The sequence below is a fragment of the Corylus avellana genome, chromosome ca10, assembly GCF_901000735.1.
Source record: "Corylus avellana chromosome ca10, CavTom2PMs-1.0".
Taxonomy (NCBI): domain Eukaryota; kingdom Viridiplantae; phylum Streptophyta; class Magnoliopsida; order Fagales; family Betulaceae; genus Corylus; species Corylus avellana.
The window spans coordinates 13491774-13512666 of record NC_081550.1 but is presented as its reverse complement, the minus strand read 5'-3'; the positions used below and the strand labels follow the sequence as shown (position 1 = coordinate 13512666).

Here is a 20893-nt window from a genome sequence, read left to right as displayed (position 1 = left end):
CCTGTAGTGACCCGCCAATTAAACATGACTGCTTTGGTCATGAAACAACCATTGGATCCGATGCCCATATAATACACCCACACTTTTGTCCATAGAGTTAACATGTATTGTAAGACTATGGCCATTATCATGCATGTACCAGTGTACTATGTCATACGATGCAATTACTCTTATCCGTCTTTTACATTCATGCTCTTACAAATGTCACCATGTGCATTTTCTTGTTTAAGTAACATATTTTCACAAAATAGAGTTCATAGTATATCAACATGTGTTTCATGAGAGTTGTAAAAATGCATGTTTCATACACAAAATAATCAAGCAATGCAGGAAAAATAATGGCAAGTATCCATGTGAGTTTGTACTCACCAGGGTCGTATTGTTCTTCCAAAAATTTCTCCAGTGGTTCCACACTATCCAAATCTGTGAAAAGGCCTAGCATTGATTTTACGTTCGAGCTATAACAAACCCTAGCCCTAAAAATTCAAACACAGAGGTTATGCCTGACAGGCGAACGTTCTGTCACACTGGGTGAATGTTCAAGCTCGAGACCAAACATTTTCTTGTTGGGCAAAAAACTCATCTCGACCCAACAGACTTCTAATCAGTTCTAAACAACTTCTAATGCTACAAAAAGGATTTCTAACAAACTCTTAGCTCAAAATAATTTCACCATGCAAAATAAAACACGCTAATTAATAACAAAACGCTAAATTGTGCTAAAATTGAGATTAAAGCCTAAAACGACAACAGAACCTCAAAAACTACAACCAAGCTATGGAATAGTGTCTAAACAGAATAATAACTAAGTAAAACACAAATTGAAAACAAGAGGGTTACCTCTCTTGAGCAAGAATTCCAAGAAAAGCTCTCATCCTTCTCTCAAAACTCACCAACTACTAAAGCAGAGTTTCTCTAAGGCTTGTAAGGTAGAATGGAACTTAGAAGGGCGTGGGAGGGGGTATTTATAGGTTCATAAAAGCTGAGAGTGCTGTTATGGCAGTCCTGCGGTGCAACAAATGTTTGGTGGTCCATGGCCAAATGTTCAGTGGTCCATGGCTGAACATTTGGTGTACTATGTATACAATATTTCAAGGTTGTAGGTGGACATTTGGTCATTACCTAGTGGGTCAAAGTTGGGTCAACAAACATTCGGTGTGGTCCCCTATCGAACGTTCAGTGTACTATTTACCTAGCGGTTTCTTGGTTTAGGTTCAAATGTTCGGTGGTCTTTCTGGCAAACATTCGGTCAGTGATGAAAAACCCCAAAAACTTTTACAAACGGGTCCAAATGGACCTAGAACCCTTGATAATCCTTTAACTAAGCTAATGACGGCCTAGTAATTACCTGAAACACTACAGAAACATTCAAACACGTCAGCACAAACTTTCGATCAGAAAGTTGTGATTGTTTTCTTCTGGGAAAAAAATCCATTTGGAACAAAACAACGTTTTAATAAATTTTAAGCAAGTCCTAAGGCCACAACAAGATCCCTAGCATACTCCTACCCAAAATAACATCTCCATGCAAAAGAAAATATGTTCAATGAGAATGAAACATTAACTCATGCTTAAATCAATATTAAAAACCCTAAAACAACAATATAGCGCAAAAATAGCAACCAAATAATGAAAAATACTTAACCAGGATAATCAACTAGGTAAAGAACAAGTCAAGTTAAGAATGTTACCTCTCTAGAACAAGGATCTCCAAGAAAACCTTCCTTCTTCTTCTCAAAACTCACAAATCACTCAAGCAGGGTTTCTCTAGGGCTCAAAGGGTAAAATGAGGCTTAGAAGGGTTTGAGATGGCGTATTTATAGGGTTGGAAAAGCGAATGGTGTTGCTGTGATAGTCCTACAGGGTAGCGAAGGTTCAGTGGTCCCGAGGTGAACATTCAGTGTACTATTGCATAGTGGTTCTAGGATTGCAGGTCGAACGTTTGGTCTTTATCTAGTGGGTCAAAATTTGGTCAATGAACTTTCGGTGGTCCCCTCTGAGAACATTAGGTCAAAACCTAAAAATCCGAAAAATCTCACTTCCAACGAACCCTAATTAATTGGACCATCATGATAATCCTCCAACTAAGTTAAACACAACCTAGTAATTACTAGAGGCGCTACAGTTCAACCTTGGATAATTGAATGTTTGACCTACAACCCTAGATCCGTTGGGTAATAGAGGACCAAACGTTCGACTCTGGACCACCGAACATTCGACTGTGTGCAAAACTAAGAAAACAGCATTCTCAGCTTTTACAACCCTATAAATACCACCTCTTTCGACCCTCTATGCTTCATCTGCCTTTATTGCCCAGTGAAACCTATATTTGTGTGTGTGTGTGTGTGTGTGTGAGTTTTCAAAGGAGAATGAGAGATTTCTAGGAGGCTTTGCTTCAATGAGGTAATCTTCTTCGCTTAACTCGTTTTTTATCTAGTTGTTATAGTGTTTAAGTGTTTTTTTCATAGGTTAGTTGTTAGATTTGAGTTGATATTGGAGTTGACTTTAATCTTGGATTAAGCATGCATTAACATTTTGATGATGTGAGACGTAGTTCCTTCTCCATCGAGATGTTATTTTGGGCCAAGACTCTGTTAGGGATCATGTTAAGGCCTTAGGACTTGCTTAGAAATGGTTTAGTGGCTTTTGGTTTGAAAAGGGTTTTCAACCCAATACCAAATGTTCGAACCTCTCTGTCCAAACATTCGATTTCATGGCCGAACGTTCGAGCCTCTATGTCCAAACATTCGATGGTTAGGCAGAAAGTCTATTTTTAAGATGTTTAGGTCTAGGACTTGTTTTAGCTTGAGTTTAGAACTAATGATTGGTATTTTCTCAGATTTTGAAGGTGTGGAACCTTTGGAGGAATTTGTGGAGGAGCTTTAGTGAGTACAAACTCACAAGAATACTTGTTATTTTTTACGCATAGCATAATTATTTTATATATACCAAACATGCCTTTACTACTCTCATAAAATACATTTTGAAGTACTGTGAACTCTATTTTGTGAAACAGTATGTTGATTAAGTAAAATTATGCAAATCATGATATTTGTAAGAGCATGCATGTAAAAGATAGACAAGATTAATTGCATCGTATGGCATGTACATCAATACATGCGGATTAATGATCATAGGCTTACTATACGAGTTAACCCTATGGTCAACTGTGTGTGTTTATACAAGCCTTGGATACAATAGTTGTACGTGACCGATGCAGCCATATTTGATTGGTGGGTCACTACAAGACATACATCATTAGTAGCGTGGACCACCCAATGTCGAACTAGGTCAGGCTACTAGTGTTATAGATGGTAGTGTGCATTATCTAAGGTACTAGTGTTGTATTACAAGTCTCTTGGAATAGCATGAACCTTGTTAAAAAAGGGTAATATCTCTGGTAGACTATATGGAGTTGAACTATGACATGATCCTTATATTACAACATATAGGGAAAAATCCATTTTACCCCCATGAAGTTTCAGGGGTTTTTCAATTTGAACCTCAAAGTTTAAAAATTAGCAATGTACCCCCCCTAATGTTTCAAAAAATTTCAATTAAAACCTTCCGTGACTAATTTCCGTCAAATTGGATGAAAAATCTATAAAATTACGTAATTACCCTCAGGCGTTTTTTTTTTAATTTTCATCCAATTTAACGGAAATTAGTAATGGAATGTTTAAATTGAAAATTTTTGAAACATTAGGGGGGTATATTGCCAATTTTTAAACTTTAGGGTTCAAATTGAAAAACTCCTGAAACTTCAGGAGGGTAAAGTGGATTTCCCCCCAACATATATGATAAAACACAAGGATTGTGTTCTACCCCTAACCACCAATTAAAACGAAAGATAATGCAAACACAGAATAATCATGTACAACGGAAATTAAAACATCACAACCACAACACCAAAACTTGTTGACGAAGTAGAAAATGTTTTGAACCAATCAAAAGGAAAAACTACTCCAAAGCAGTCAAACCTAGGAAATTACTATACGAAGATTTAGATTACAGATAGTAGAAAATACTCACAAACCCTTGAGAATCTCTAGACTCTATAAGAACAACAAGCTCACTTGCTTGTTTCCTAACTGACCATCTTTATGGATCGCATTTCCTTACCAAACCTTCAATAGACTCCTTCACAATTGTAGAACAAGCACAGTTGTCGATTGTAGAATGACGATCAACACATCAAGAGGAACGATAGCCTGAAGCTTTCACCACGTCCTCTCTTGGAAACCAACTCACAAGAACTCACTGATTAGAGGAAAACCTTTGAGACTCTCGAGAAAAATACCCAAAAAAGTATGCAGTGAATAGTGACAAAAAAAAAAGGACTTTATAGGGAAGAATTTTTACTCATCACGTCTTAATGGGACTAATTTCGCATTAAGACGTGATGAACAAAATACACAGATATGAGATCTGGAAATGTTCAAGTCTTAATGGGAAAGAAGTCTCATCATGACGTGAAGAGTAAAAACATCTCAGCCCCTTCACGAGTTCGTCTTGACGAGCCATCTAACAAGAGAACAGTGAGTTCGTTCTTCAGTCACGTCATGTGTCCCGTCCTGACGATCTATCTAATGAGAAACTAGTGAGCTCATTCTTCAGTCACGTCACGTACTCGTCCTGACGAGTCATTTGACAAGTAACCAGGGAGCTCATTCTTTAGTAACGTCACTTACCCGTCCTCACGAGGCATCTGACAAGAAACCAATGAGCTCATTCTTTAGCCATGTCACGTACCCGTCCTAACAAGGCATCTGACGAGAAAACAGTGAGTACATCTCAAAATGCCATCACGAGTCCATCATGACCCGCATTGTGACAAGAAAACAGTGAGCATTCCTTAAGGTGCCATCACAAGCTGTCATGATGCCCATCTGACGGAAAAACAAAAGGCTACCAAAAAGCTCCTAATTTTGCACCCTTAACCCATTGTTTTAAACAACAAATAAAACAAAGGTCATTTGCATTGAATACAGCCAAACTAAAACCTAACAATATATTATATCTATATTGCTTCTATGATCATATGATAAACTATAATCTCATAATGTTGCATGTGATTTATAAACAATTGAGTTCACCAATTAATGAGTGTAAGTCATGTGCATTTTACTCACTAAGTCGTCGGACTTACTATATTGTATTCATTTTTCTCTATACGTATACCTGTGCTATTATAGATAGTTTAGCTGAATATGGATCCTGGGAGGCATTCGATCATTGTGAAGGACTTGATCCGGATCATTTTTGAGAACTTAGATCCTGTGTAGCTCAAGTCCATGTGGGACGCTGACGGAGCTATCCATCAGGATATGATTGAAATCGTCTTTATGTTATACCTCGTTAAATGTAGGCTTTAATTATGTTTAGAACAATTAGATCTAGCATGTAATATATTTTGATGATTGATCTTTAACGTCGACACTTCGAAGTCTATCTATGTTATGATGCTTTAAGTTTCACTCTAGTTATTTATGATTATGAATTTAAATTATAACTATCTCCGTCCTTTAGTGAAATGTCTTCCCCTACTGACTCTTCTTGGAGAGGATGAGATCTGTGAGATTTGTTCCTAGTGGAATAAAGCTGAGAGGCGAACTATGGAATCAATTACCAATTAATTGATTTTACTAGGGTGTTACACTTCAAGCCGTTACAGTGGCCTCATCCCTCAAACGAGCAATTTGGGCTTGAAACTAGGCATACCCGGGCATAACGGAAATACGGAATGTGTTTAAGATGAGAGCTTTGGGATTATCATGCCTTCCCCACAACATTCATGAATCTTTTCCACCAGACCATTAGTCCATCCCCGGAGGTCATAACGAGTTAGAAGTTGGAAAACCTGGTGGGGTTCGTTGGGTGGTGTGGACCAGATTATGTTAATTAAGGGATGATTATGAGAACAAAGGGCATTATATTGCATATAAATTTGGGATAAAGGCTTTTTTGAACTTGTTACTTTTACTTGATGCATGGTGACGTTGACTGCATGTCCACTGTGTTATACTTAAAGAATCTTAGAATCCTTGTTATTGTAGGATAACAAATTCTAGTCCTTTATTTATGTCGTAGGATTTTGAGTAGTATTTTTTTCTCAATTTGTGAGATTCTGATTCATGATTATGAGAATAAGGGATTATGATTTTTCCCATATAAATTTTTAATAGGGTTCTATCAAATTTTCATTTTCGGTAGCTTATTATTCGTTAGTTAACCCACCTTTTTCTAAAAGGGATTGTATACTACTTTGAATAGCTATCTCATATTGAGAAATTCTGTCTAATGGCGATCCCTGAATACATTGACAGCTACAAAAAAATGACTTGAATGTCGGCCAACCACTAAAAATAACTTTAGTTAGTTATTTTTAAAAGACATTGAGGAATAAAAAGCCTCTGAAAAACAATTTTGATTGGTTGATTTGGTCCAACAATGACAAATATTACAACTTCAAATGCACTGCAATGCTGACTCAAAATTCAGAAGAATCGGTGATGTACAACAGTACAAGAACCAAAATTCAGATTGTGTTCACAAAATCTGTGTAAGTCTTTCTTTTCTTCTTCCGTTTTGGTGGGATGGGTGGGGGTAGGGAAAGCTAAGACATTGACATGTATATTAAAAAAAAAAAAAAAAAAAAATTGAAAAGAAGTTTCTTCCCTACTCCTGTGAAGTGGAAGTGGCTTCTTTCAAACAAGACCTCATGATCTTTGCAAGCTTTGAGCAGGCGTCCAGGCATAGCTGCATCCCCTGCTTGCAAAAGCAATATTAGTATTTGGATTGGCCAAATACAGAACAATTATTCTATGGATACATGAATACAAGCAATTGTGTCAAAACTACTAAGAGTTGCAGGTTCAAATTTTACTTCATACTTCCCATGTGACTAGTGAAAAGGTTTTATTGAACCAAAGCCACAAATGAGAGCATGCAAGTTCTACCACCCTACCCTCAATTTGCAGACATTTCTGCAGCTCATTGCATTCTCTTATAAAGCGCAAACTCTTCTAAAATAAGAGAGAGAGAGAGAGAGAGAGAGAGAGCAAAGCATCATATAGTTGACATACCTCGTTAATTTTTGGGGTTGACCACTCCCCTGTAATAGAAAGCTGAGTGACCTCATATCGAGAAGGCATACATGTAATCGTTAAGCTTCCGTCTTGGTAGCTTTCCTCTTCCAAAACGGGATCAATGACGAGGTTCTTACCAAGAGAAGACTAGGTACCAAAATATTAAATACCATTGTGTCAATATTTTCAACAAGTAGAGATCTACAAATTCATAAGATATATTAAGAGCCTAAATACTGACACACGGTTTTTCCCAAATATTGGATTAGCAATGAAATAATGGTGGAAGTACATTCAGAGTTGAGATAACAAATTTAGATAATTGATCAAAAGGAAACAACAAGAGAACAAACATGTCACTAGCAGTCAAATAAGGAAATGGAAAAGAATGGGAATGAGGAAAAATTACAGGAGAAACAAAACTTTAAATATCAAAGTTATTAGCTTCTACGCAAATGATTTTCTATCATGCTCAACTACCAATTGAAACATGTAGGGAAGTGCCAGGTCGTTGCATACCAAAGAAACTGAGGCAACAAGGTCATACATCAAAATCCCGGCATCTGCTAGGGCAAGACTGGCACATGATATGACAACATGAAGATCACCTACAATGAAATGAACATGCAAAAAGCTCACAAAAAACTCAAAAATAATATTACTGTTTCCCACTCAAATATCATGTTGGAAACTACGTCACCCAAACAAAAACAGGTCTCTGACCTGATACAATTCGGTAACAAGATTCAGACGCTAAACAACCACTGTTATATGTATGTGTGTATATTTCATTTCTTTTAAAACAAAACTTCATACTTACTGCCACCAGATTCCAGCACCAACGCAAAAACATCTACAGTAGTCTTGGGGAAAGTTTCCAAAATTATTGCACCCTCCAAAGCTTTATGAAGCATTGAGGAAAACTCTTTGTAGTCTGATCCCTAATGGGAGCTCAAAATTTAATGCAAATAATAAAAAATATGAAGAAGAGGATAATTAAGTTGACAATAAGAGATCCTATCCATATACCTGTCCACGGACTGGGGTGGCAAAAGTTGTATAGCTGACATTACAATTTAGCCGCCCAATATCGCTGTACATCATTGCCTTCTTACTTTCTCTTGGCCCAAATCTGAACCAACCAACACCCTATCAAACTTTCTTGCATCTATATATGCTCTCAACTGTTTATTATATAGCTTGCTAGAATGTATATTACAAAAAATAAAATGCAAATTAACTTCGAAAAACATTTTCAATAATTAGAATAGAAAAACTAACTAGAGAATGGGTCCATTTTAAAATAGCAGGGTAACAAGGAAAACATGATTTCTGAGTTAAAAGATACACTCACACAGACACAATGACCTTAGTATTTCCAAACTCCGCATAAGCAGATCCTGAAGCAGAATTAACAGCACCAGTCCTAAAAACTGCAAGCAACCAAAAAATTGTTATTCCTTCAGAGTTATAGTCATAGTTTAACCTTACAATGAAGCAAATATGAGAATACAATGAAATAAAAATCCAAAACATGAGGTTCGAATGTTCTGTATAAGCCTCAAACTTCTGAACTTATACATGCTTAGAAGACCGAAACAATTTATATCAAAGGTGGCAGCATAACTATGTCCATTTAATAGAAGAGCATTTTCAGTATGTTAGTTTCTTTATGGAAAAATTTCTATGATTCAATACCCATGACAATTTAACAAGTACGAACACGTGAGACTCACACTACCCATGATATTACACCCTAAGCAGTGTATACTACTGTCCACGTCATATTGTTTGTACACGTTATAAAATCCAACTTTAAGGCAATAGAATTTAATGCATTTTCTTTCAAATAAAAAGATAGAAGTTTCTGAGACCACTCTTTCTAAAAGGTCAAGCAAACTTATGAAAATAATTTAAACCATCGACTTTAAAGTGGGCATATTAGAAAAGTCATTAAATTTGTGGCTCTTCACTTCTCAAACCAGATAATTTTTTAGGACATCCCAAAATGGAATACCACACCAACAACATGGGACTGAGGGAATATATTATTAACATAAAGTTAGTTGCAAAAACTAAAAAGTATACTACCACACTTCTAAAACCTTGTGTAGTAATGAATTGACACTTCAATGCAGTCATACAACATATAAAACTTAGACATCCTTGAGGTTTCAATATTGGAGCCATCCAGTCAATCGAATTTGGCCTATCCAGGAATCTTATAGTAAAAGCAGCAACTAGGGATCTATTTAATCGCTGTACAGGGCCAAAAAAAGAGCCAGCTGACATTCAGAAACAAGAGCCTTTAAAGAAATTTAGAACTAAAGCAGGACGAGAATATAATTATACCAAAGAAAAAAAAGAAGTAGAACTAGATAACAGAAGATAGCACAATCAAAGCCATTGGTAGAAATGATATCAATAGCAAATATCAACCTTCAAAATATAAACCTTTTTCCACAAATATAATAAATGTTCATAACAAACACTCCCAAAAGAGTTTCAAGTGGCAAGGTGCTTACTTTAGATGCCTAATTTTTAGTTTTATATGCTCTATTAGGCTCAACATGTATGTGTCTGCTATGTACGCTTTATGGTTATTAGTACCAAGAGACTTAATATAACATATGAGTTCTTTCTAGGCTGCCATAATAGATGTGTTCGAACCACGCCTATTTTGAACACCAAAATACAAGAGAATAATACAGGCTGCTTCTCTGCCCTTCTCCATTGCCCAAACATACTTGAGCAACCATCAGCTACGTAAAGGCAGTCACATTGAGACGGAGAGTTTTGATTCAAATATATATACACTTGGTTTTCTGTAAACATGTTGTACAGACAGAGTCTTGTAAAGGTGTTCTCATTCAATGATACAAAACGGCTCAAATTTTTTGTATAAACAGGTTGTACCATGAACTGTCATGCTAAGCATCTCCAACAGATGCTGTAAAACTCCCAAATCTTTAAACTTTAGCTAATAAGGCCCCGAAACCCCACTCCAACAGATTATGTTCAGAATCTTTAAACCAACATTTTGCTACAGTGCTTCTTCATCGTGAAGCATTGTAACTTCTTCACCCATTTTTTAACCATTTCTCTTTCATCTCTCTCACTATCGCTAAAAAAAGACTCAAATAACAACGCTCTCTTGCTCACTCAGTTGAAGGTGAAGTTGGGGTCTCCGTCAAAGCCCGCGTACGACTCTGGTGCACCTTCTGGTGAAGGCTCTAAAAGAAGGCATTCTTTTCTCTGCTCCTTTGTGGGTCAATGCCGCTTTATTCTTGGCAATATCGCTCTCTGACGCTCGAGTTAGATGGAAGATCAGGCATGATATTGAGTTAGATTTCAAATGATTGGTGTCACACAAATTCCCATTTTGGATCTTTGGAGGTACACTGGCTCGATTTGGCTATGATTTTATTGAACATAAGGACTTGTAATTAATTGGGTGTGGGTTTTACGTTTTTGTTGCATGGACGATCCAAGAATTATTTCATTTCATCAGGGTAATTGAAAGTGGGAGAGATAGCCTTGGGAAGATTGGTAAGTGATTGTGTATAAATTTGTTGGATTCGATCAGGATTGTGCATTTCTGTTGCTGTTATATCCAGTCCTTTACATTTGATCAAGATGAAGGAGATTTATGTGAAGGAATTGATCAAATGCAACACAATTGCAAATGTCAATTACCCGATGTTTCAACAACCTTTTTTTGGCAAAATTGAGTCTTTAATTTAAAAATTAAGTGAAAATTCTGATGGTCATGGTGATGGAAAAAGTTGGAGTTGAATTTGTGAGGAGGTTTAGCTGATATGGGCTACCATCAGAGGGTCTACTCTTACTTTGTTGGTTGGAGAGGGAATTAGCAGCTCTAGTATCTGAGAAACTATGCCTATGCAGCTAAATAAGTATGAGAAGTTGCTTGACGCAGTGGGTGCTGAGGTGCCTGGTTCATCAGCTCAATGGATCCAGCAACAGCCAACTTTGATCGTTCCAAATGTAGGGAACAATGTACACAACAATTTCTATTAATGGACAGGTGAAGAGTTTTCAATGGAGTTTCTTCAAGACCATTTTGCTGCTAGCAGAGTTCCTACTCCTAGTGTAGCCTATCCAACTCAGAAACGTGAAAAGAAGGTTGTGCTCAAGTATGATCAGAATGGCCAGCTGGTGTACGAGGATCTCACTGTTATTCTCCAGTCGAGGAAAATGAAATGAGAAATCATATTTAAAGAAAGTACATAAGAGAATAGAGAATCTTTTGGAGTTTGTAATAAAAAGAGTAAAAGCATTCACATCTGACTGAACAAAAATTTTAGCTAAAGAATCACCTTTTTTCTATTATAATTACCCACATTTCCAAAGCACCTACATCTCACTTTCTATTTCAGTTATTCACTTTCACTATCGTATTTAAAATATTCTTTCTTTACCCACTTTCACTTTTTCCAAAGAGGAGACTCAAATTGATTTTTTTATTAGTTTATTTATGCATTTGTTGAGCTAGGGTGCTCAGCAAATGTAGTGGCTAGCCATTAGAATGCTCTAAAATGGCTATAGCCAGATGTGGCTACTTTTTTGCCAATTTTTGCTACAAGGCCCAATGAGATTGCTCTAAGTAGCTAAAGAAGAGAGTGTTTCTTCTTGAATAACTAAAATAAAGAACATTGGTGGAGAAGCTCTAAGGTGGTAAAGATCCATCCTGCAATGTCGGATGGCATAGTCAAAATGGTAATTTAAAATAGAGAGGTCCTTAAAAGTGTACTTTAAACTTTTCAATACCTGATATAGAAATAATATAAGACAGGCATGATTTCACTAGTGGAAAAGATGTGCCTCTTTCCTCACCATCAATTACATTTTTTTTAATAAGTATAAATTACAATTTAAACCATTATTTCTGGTTTTATAATCATTTTACTAGGTGAAAGAACACGGGAACGAGTTCAACCCCCAAATCAAAAACTCAAGCAACAGTTATAAGGAAAGTAAATAGCAATATTCAACAATACAACATCACAAGCATAAAACAAACATTTTTGTTACGAAGTGAAAAACCCATTGAGTACATCAAAGGGAAAAACCATTGTGGGGTAACCAAACTCAAAATCACTTTCACAAAGAAGATTCCAAGTACAGACATAGAAACTTACAAAGCCCTGTTTTGTAAATCTAAGACTCCGTATGACAACAAGCTTCTCGCTTGCCTCCAAGCTAGCCAATCTTCTTCAAGTGCCTTTCCTAACCTACTCCTTCGATATTTGGTGGACCAAGGTATTGTATGGTGTGGTTTGAATAAAATCAATATAAAACCTCCAAATGGTAGAAAGCTTCAAGCCTTTTAGGAAAACATCACTTTGGGTTAACCATGGTGAAGAGGAAATTTCGTCATGAAGAAAGCCAAGGTTTCATCGCTAACTTCTTGACATGACGCAGATTTAGCGGGCAACATCATGAACGGCTTTTTGACAAAGACCGGCTGAGACAATTTTCAGCTACATCGTCATGACAGGCTTTTGATGGCTACTTGACAGAAGCAAGACGAGAGCCTTTGTTCTTCCAGATGCAATGCCATCATGACGGCCTTCTGATAGCTATCTGACGAAACTAGGCCAAGAATATATGTTCTTCTAGATGCAAGAACGTCATGACAGCTTTCCGACAGCAATCTAACAAAATCAGACCGAGAATATATGTTCTTCCAAATGCAGAACATCATAACAGCCTTCAGACGGCTATGTAACAGAACCACTCAGAATCCTCTAAAAACTTCCTTCTTCACACCAAACACTTGGGAAAATTAAGGAAACACCAATTATGGTTTTGAATACTGAATAGGGTCAATTTCAAAAGCCTAACACTATGTAACTCCACTCTGTATCCACAAAATTACTCAACAAGTCTAGCGCTACAATTATGGTATCAACTAAAGTACACAATCACAACTTTTACCTAAAACAGTAATTATAAGAGAGAGAGAGAGAGAGAGAGAGAGAGAGAGCACTGAAAAATGAATAAAGATAGTGCACTAGATAATAAAGCCACATACCTATCGAACTTGCATAGTCATCCCAAATCATTCATTAACAGATAACAGATACTTCAAACCCCAACAAACAAAGAACAAGAAGAAAATATTCTCGTCAACCAACCTAGAAATCAAAATAACGCCAAATGAAACAGAGAGATTCAGAAAAGAACACCGTAAACCAACAGAAACAACAGGAATCCAATGATGCATTTATGCATTTACATTAAACCAAACACGATAAACCACAAACCATGTAATGGAAGCACCACCAGCACTAGCAAATTCACAACACAGAGAATGAAAGCCACAACCCGATAATCAGATGGAACAATAGATCACATATTACGTAGCAAGATAAAAAGATATAATTTGAAAAATAAAATAAAATAATAACATTTTTGAAGCTAGACTTTAAACAAATAGGCTGGCTTGGAGAATGTTAGTGTAGAATGAGTCATACCAAAACATTATAAGACGTGCTTGTCACCCCCATTAACCTTAAAACAGAACTACATCCAAGACAACAAAACGCTGCAATGCAGAGTCCTTTTCAGCCCCCAGACAAATGAACACGGAATCTACCAAACCCACAAACAGATTTTCTTTGTTTAAAAAAAAACCACATGGAAAAATCCATAAACTTTAAATCTTGCAAAAATTAAGTTTAAAATAAACTCAATAATAATCGGCAACACTGATCATATTAAAAGCACGAACAAGAAACAAAAACAACCCACAGTTGAAATCCCACAACTATCATTGATAAACGTAAGAGAAAAACTAAGGAAACAAAAAAGACATATAAATCCATAAAAGAAAGAAAAGAAAGTACAGGCGGGCCGGCACTGGTGGAAGCCGCGACCATCCGGTCGGACCCAATCAACGTCGTGGTCTTTGAAGATGGGCGTACGGGTTTTACCCGTCGCCATTGACGGCGAGTAAGTCGTCGGGTTCGTTCCAGGTTTCCCGGCCATTCTCGGCGGCGACTCCTACGATTTTCGAAGCTGCGTTTTTGTGCACGGAACAGAGTGAGTTATGTGTGTTTGTTTTCCTTGGCTCGTTGTAAACGGTGCGTTTTCACTTGTTACTCCAATATTATTGCGGGCGAACGACGCCGTTTCAAAGATATGACATTTGTTTTTCTTTTTTTTTATTGAATTATCTTTTTTTCTTTTTTGTTTTAATAAACTTATTTTCCGTTAAAAAAAAAAAAAAACCCAAATATGAAAAAAGTTGGGAACTGGAAGAATTTTCATATTTTTAGGAGTATCAATAGGAGTATCAATATGTTATAAATTATAATTATACATATATATGCATGTGAATAATATAAATGTATAAGATCAATACTTAATCATATGATTCAATGACAATTCAGATATTTTATTCAAGTTATTCATATTAGTAATGTACAAATCCTTGTTAAAACTAAATGTTCTTTTAAAGACTTTTTACATGTTAAAACTAAATTTTAACAGGTTATGATTTATATTTAATGAATTTTTTTAAAAATACAAGTAAATGTAAATTTAGGGTCAAATATTTTTGATTTTTCAATATGGGCTCTTTTATAGCAATTTGGCCCAAAAAGACACTAAAAATGCAAAAAACAAATGAGGTAAAAATGCTATAGTGATCCAAAAAAAGCCCAAAAATGAAAATAAGTTATATGTTTATATTGAGAAAGCCCCAAAAAAAGCCCAAAACGCCCAATTTAAAAAAAAAAAAAAAAAAAAAAAAAAAAAAAAAGTTATAGTGGGCGGTTACATGTTTTACTAACCACTAACCGGCAGTTAGTAGTTAACCGCTAACCGCTAAGCGGTTACGGTTGTAGTTAGTGAAATTTAATAACCGCTAAAGCAGTTACAGTTAGTGGTTTTTGCTAATAATTGCTAACCATAACCGCATTGTCACCCCTACTTCAAGACAAGTGAACATAGAAAAAACAAAAAAAAGTAGGAGTAACTTCACTAAGTCTCCCTAAAATGTAACGCCTTTTGCAAACACTCTTTAAAAGTTTAAAAACTTTTACTTTGGTGTATCGATCTTTTAATCTTTTTCAATTACTCCCACATGTTAGGATTTTTTGTTAAATCCTAATGGAGGGGTGTGAAATTCCTAAAATGCCCTTATTTTTTATTAAAAAATAATTTTTTTTTTTTTTTAAAAAAAAAAAAAATCTTAACCCATGAGTTCACGGGTGGATCTATTGTTGAGGTGGAGAGGAATATGAATAGTCATATATGGGAGATGGTTCCTCTTCTTCATGAGCTATTATCTTGAAAATGGATTGCCTCAGACTGGGACTAAGACATGAATATGATTGACCATAGAACTGTGGAGATGGCTCCTCTTCGTGTTGGCAAATACTCTCGTCCTCTATATAATGTCCATGAAGAATGCTAACTGACTGACTTTGAGGCTCTTCCTTTTTGAGAAAATCTGTTCTTTGTGTACAGTGGGTCTCCATCCTTTTAACTGATTTCAAATGAGAGTTCTCATCTCCTTAATTGTTGAACTGATCATAGCTAATGTTTTCTCAGAAAACTCAACATGAGGTGGTTCAGCTTGATATTGCTGTTGTGGAGCTGATTGAGAGGAGTATGCATGATTATAGAATTGCCGATATGAGTGATGTTGCAGTCCATGAGATTGTCGAGCATGAATTCCGAGAGCTTGAGCTTGCCAAGAGAGATTGGACTGTTGGCTCCATGATGGGTAACATGAATCAAAATAGCAGTCATTCCCCGGTCTAAAGAAAGATGTGTTCTTCTGCACATTAAATTTGTTAGAAATTTATCTCATTATAAGACATTCTCTAACATGGTGATAAGGGTCATGGCATAAAGAACATGGTCCATGGGGTGTCGGAATGCCTCCCCACATGAGTGAAATTAAAAATAAAATACCAAAAAGTTAAAATTAAAAAAGGAAAATAAAAATAAAATTGAAAATAAAACTTACGAAGATGCAGACTTAACTGACCCTGCATGAAATAAAAGAAAAAAAAAATTAGATCTATAATTAGTGCAGTAACTGTGCTGTTCTTTGGATGTGCGATCGATCGCACCGTGAGCTACACTCGATCACCCTAGTTGGGCGCTCGAGTGCACCTCCAGAGGCAGAACAAGAACTGCGGAAAAAACTAGAAAAACAGAAAAATTTAAACCAAAAATAAATTAATAGAAAAAAAAAATTCCAAACAAAATCAAACAATCCCCGGCAACGGCGCCAAAAACTTGTTGTAACAAATATCTACCTAATTAATAAGTAAATAATTGTATGTTTTACCCGCAAGTGCACAAGGTCAACATAGTAGTATAGGATGCAAGTACGGGGTTATTCCCACGAGGATTGCTAAATTTTTCTTGAAATAAATTCCTTAAGTAAAAAAAAAAAAAAACAAAGATTGATTTTTGATTTGATAATAATAAAAAGGTAAGGCTTTGATATCCACCACTAATTATATTTAGATAATATATCAATATGCCAGTGCTTTGATCATGTTATGCATATCTAACATTTGTCAACCTAAGGGCATGGGCGTATACTCCATAAGTTATAGATTTCCCTAAGCAAGGAGTTAGGCATGGGTGTATACTCTAACTCTTTTCTTTCTTAAAGGATTTATCATAGTGTATACTAAGTTGTTCTTTAAGAAAGCATGATTCTGTGGAAATCGACTAACACATGAGGCCTAGGGCATGGGTGTATACTCCCGGTTCCCCATATTAATTAACCCAAGAATCCGGTGTGGATATCTTTTGTAACTTTTGTTAAACCCACTTGGTCTTCCAAATTGATTTAACTAACTAGTCCATACCACATGCATATGTTGATCAGGCAAACACATATGAGGAATTCATGAAAGCAGGAATTAATCAAGTTAAATATCACAACATGATCATCACAAAGGCGCCAATATTGAATATTAACTAAACATAACTAGGGCTTCAATCTAGCCCTACTAAGTAAATTAGTTACACATGAGTTTGATGTTAAACATCTTCATAAAATAAAAAGAAAAGGAAAAGAATAAACCCGAAACTTGAACTTGAAGAGCTCCAATTCTTCTCCTTGAAAATTGTGTGTCTAATCTAGAGGCTTAAGGGTCTATTATAAGCCTTAGGAATACTCTAGAAACCCTAAAAATCGTAGGGTTTGCGCCCTACTTCGCACAAAGCTACAAAACCCTAGAAATTACACTTTCCATATCAAGGCTGGCGACTGACTTGCTCACCACACACGGGTGTGCTCGATCGCAGCCAGTGCGCGATCGATCCTCTTGTGCTGGGCGCTCGATCGCAGGTGCCTTGCGCTCGTGGTCTTCGCCTGTAATGCGCTCGATCGCTCTACCAGAGCCTACAATTTTCCCAAAATAGCTCTTTTATGCTCAAGATTTCCAAAATTGCTTCTTTTCTTCCAACTACCTACAAAAACAAAGAAAACACGTAAAAGAACTAAAATGGCATAAACTAACCAAAACTAAAGGATTAACACATGTAAGTTAAGGGCTAAAATATGAATATTTTGGCACTTAACAATATACACCTGTTAAGTGCTAAAATATTCATATTTTTAACCCTTAACTTACATGTGTTAATCCTTTAATTTTAGTTCATTTATGCCATTTTAGTTCTTCTACGTGTTTTCCTTGTTTTTATAGGTCCTTGGAAGAAAAGGAAGTAATTTCGGAAGTCTTGAGCATAGAGGAGATATTTTGAGAATATTGGAGGCTCTGGTAGTGCGATCGATTGCATGGGAGCTGCGATCGAGCGCACTACAGGTGAAGACCACAATGCGCAAGGCACCTGCGATCGAACGCCAGCACAAAGAGGATCGATCGCAGTCCTGCGATCGATCGTACATGGGATGCGATCGAGTGCATCCGTGCGTGATGGGCAAGTTAGCCGCCAGCCTTGATATGGAAAGTGCAATTTCTAGGGTTTGGTAACTTAGTGCGAACTAGGGCTCAAACCCTACGATTTTTAGGGTTTCTAGAGTATTTCTAAGGCCTATAAGTAGACCATTAAACCTCTAGAATAGACACACAATTTCCAAGGAGAAGAATTGGTGCTCTTCAAGTTCAAGTTTTGGGTTTATTCTTTTCCTTCCTTTTTATTTTATGAAGATGTTTAACATCAAACTTATGTGTAACTAACTTATTTAGTAGGGCTAGAATGAACCCCTAGTTCTGCTTAGTTAATATTCAATATTGGCACCTTTGTGATGATCATGTTGTGATATTTAACTCGATTAATTTCTGCCTTCATGAATTCCTCATATGTGTGTGCCTGATCAACATATGCATGTGGTATGGACTAGTTAGTTAAATCAATTTGGATGACCGAGTCCTGGGTTTAATAATAGTAACAAAAGAAATCCACATCGGGTTCTGGGGTTAATCAACATGAGGAACCAGGAGTATACACCCATGCCCTAGGCCTCATGTGTTTGTCGATTTCCACAGAATCATGCTTTCTTAAATAACAATTTAGTATACACCCATGCTAAATCCTTTAAGAAAGAAAAGAGTTAGAGTATACACCCTTGCCTAACTCGTTGCTTAGGAAAATCTATAGCTTAAGGAGTATACACCCATGCCCTTATGTTGACAAACATTAGATATACATAACATGATCAAAACATTGGCATATTGATATATTATCTAAATATAATTAGTGGTGGATATCAAAACCCTACCTTTTTATTATCATCAAAACAAAATTCAATCTTTGTTTTGTTTTACTTTTTTATTTTAGACAAAATTAAGCAATCCTCGTGGGAATGACCCCGTACTTGCATCCTATACTACTATGTTGACCTCGTGCACTTGCAGGTAAAACATACAATTATTTGCCTATTAATTTAGGTAGATATTTGTGACAACAAGTTTTTGGCGCCGTTGCCGAGGATTGCGGCAAATTTTGTTTAGAATTATTTTCCTTTAGTTGTGTTATTTTAATTTAGTTATTTTTTGTTTTTTTGTAGTTATTGTTCTGCCTCTGGAGGTGCGCTCGAGCGCCCAACCAGGGCGATCCAGTGCACCTCACGGTGCGATCGATCGCACATCCAGAGAACAGCACAGTTACTACACTAACAGTAGATCTGATTTTTTTTTCTTGTATTTCATGCAAGGTCAGTTAAGTCTGCATCTTCGTAAGTTTTATTTTTAATTTTGTTTCTTTTTAATTTGTTTTTTTTTTTAACTTTTTGTTATTTTACTTTTAATTTCACACATGTGGGGAGGCATTCCGACGCCCCATGGACTATGTTCATTATGCCATGACCCTTATCACCATGTTAGAGAATGTCCTTCAATAAGACAAATTTCTAACAAAATTTTTGGGCATAAGAACACATCGTTCTCTAGATCGGGGACCAACCACTATTTTGATTCCTATAACCCATCATGGAGCCAACAGTCTAATCTTTCGTGGCAAGCTCAAGCTCCTGGAATTCAAGCACCACCACTTCATGAAGAGGAGCCATCTCCACAGTTCTATGGTCAATCATATTCATGTCTTAGTCCCAGTCTGGGGCAATCCATTTTCAAGATAATAGCTCTTGAAGAGGAACCATCTCCCATATATGACTATTCATATTCCTCTCCACTTCAACAATACCAAGAAGAGACACGTCCTCCAAAGAATTATGCGTTAGAAGAAGCGCAAGCTAGTTTAGAAGAAACTGTTGAGGAGAGTTTTTGTGAGCCAAGTCTTGAGGATCCGATGGGAGAGCGTTTTGATCAAATTGGAGGTGACCTAGACCTGGACAAGCTACTTGAGCATGCTGAAACTTCTAATGAGCCAAGTCTTAAGGATCCATGGAATGAGCGTTTTGATCACTTTGAATTTGACCTGGATCTTGACAAGTTCCTCAAGCAAGCTGAGATGTTTAGTGAGCCAAGTCTGGAGGATCCGTTGGAAGAGCACTTTGCTTGATATGAATTTGATCTGGACCTTGACATGATACGTGAGCAAGTTGAGGCCTTATTGGATTCCACTTCTAAGAACAACAAGGAGGAAGAAGAAGATGAGCAAACTAAGATTCTAGAGGAGATACATCAGGAAAAGAAGAGAGCGCTGAGACTTCTTCAACATCAGCTCCTATTCCCGAATTACTAAGAATCCAAGAGAGAAGTCTGTTGGGGCTATATGATGAGCAAATTGAAGACATCAAGATAAGATGAATTCCCTGAGTATTATCCAGTTCATGATTCCCTCCCGAATGAGAAACTATTGGAGAAAACTCAAGGTGGTCTTCCCCGATCTAAAGACATTCGGGAGCATCTTGCAATAGGAAGAATTCATTCCCTGTGGTGCAAGAGAAGGAAAGATTTGTGCTTCAAGTTTAAAGTGCCACCGTCTGGCTAAAGACGTTAAACTTAGTGCTCATGGGAGGCACCCCATAGTTTATCCTGTTATTTTATTTTTGTGTGTTTCATTTAATCTTTTTATTTATCTTTAGTTTTGTTTCCTTTTACTTGTTTTTGTGTTTTCTTATTTTGCATGGACAAGTGTGCTTCGATTCATGTTTGGGGGTGTGCTATGAGCCATGCTTTCCAAGACAATGTCGTCCATCTCCCGGGTACATTCTTTCCTTGTTTTAGACACATTGGGGACAATGTGTCATTTAAGTTTGGGGGTATGGGCACACATGTTGCTTACACACACGTTGTCCCAATTTCATGTTATTTGTTTTGTTTGTTTGATGTTAAAAAAAAAAAAAAATTGGTTAATCTAAAAGAATTGTGGCTTGAATTCAT

General features: G+C 36.6%; 1 protein-coding gene across 1 annotated transcript; it reads right to left on the bottom strand.

The window, feature by feature from the left end:
* Nucleotides 1-6458: 6458 nt before the first annotated feature.
* LOC132163291 (exosome complex component RRP41-like) lies at nucleotides 6459-14156 on the bottom strand. The gene is made up of 7 exons (XM_059573524.1): nucleotides 13958-14156; nucleotides 8443-8521; nucleotides 8118-8220; nucleotides 7909-8029; nucleotides 7608-7696; nucleotides 7086-7235; nucleotides 6459-6768 (listed from the first exon to the last, which is right to left on the bottom strand). The coding sequence occupies exons 1-7, from the start codon at nucleotides 14097-14099 to the stop codon at nucleotides 6679-6681; spliced, it is 774 nt and encodes a 257-aa protein (XP_059429507.1). The 5' UTR covers nucleotides 14100-14156; the 3' UTR covers nucleotides 6459-6678.
* Between the last annotated feature and the right edge of the window lie 6737 nt (nucleotides 14157-20893).

Excerpts from the sequence above, each read along its gene's own strand:
- LOC132163291 (XM_059573524.1), bottom strand. The coding sequence starts at position 14,099 with ATGGCCGGGAAACCTGGAACGAACCCGACGACTTACTCGCCGTCAATG. Across the intron at positions 8,221-8,442 it reads ACTAAGGTCATTGTGTCTGT|ATTTGGGCCAAGAGAAAGTA; the intron begins GTGAGTGTATCT and ends TGGTTGGTTCAG. Across the intron at positions 7,236-7,607 it reads TTGTTGCCTCAGTTTCTTTG|TCTTCTCTTGGTAAGAACCT; the intron begins GTATGCAACGAC and ends TTTGGTACCTAG.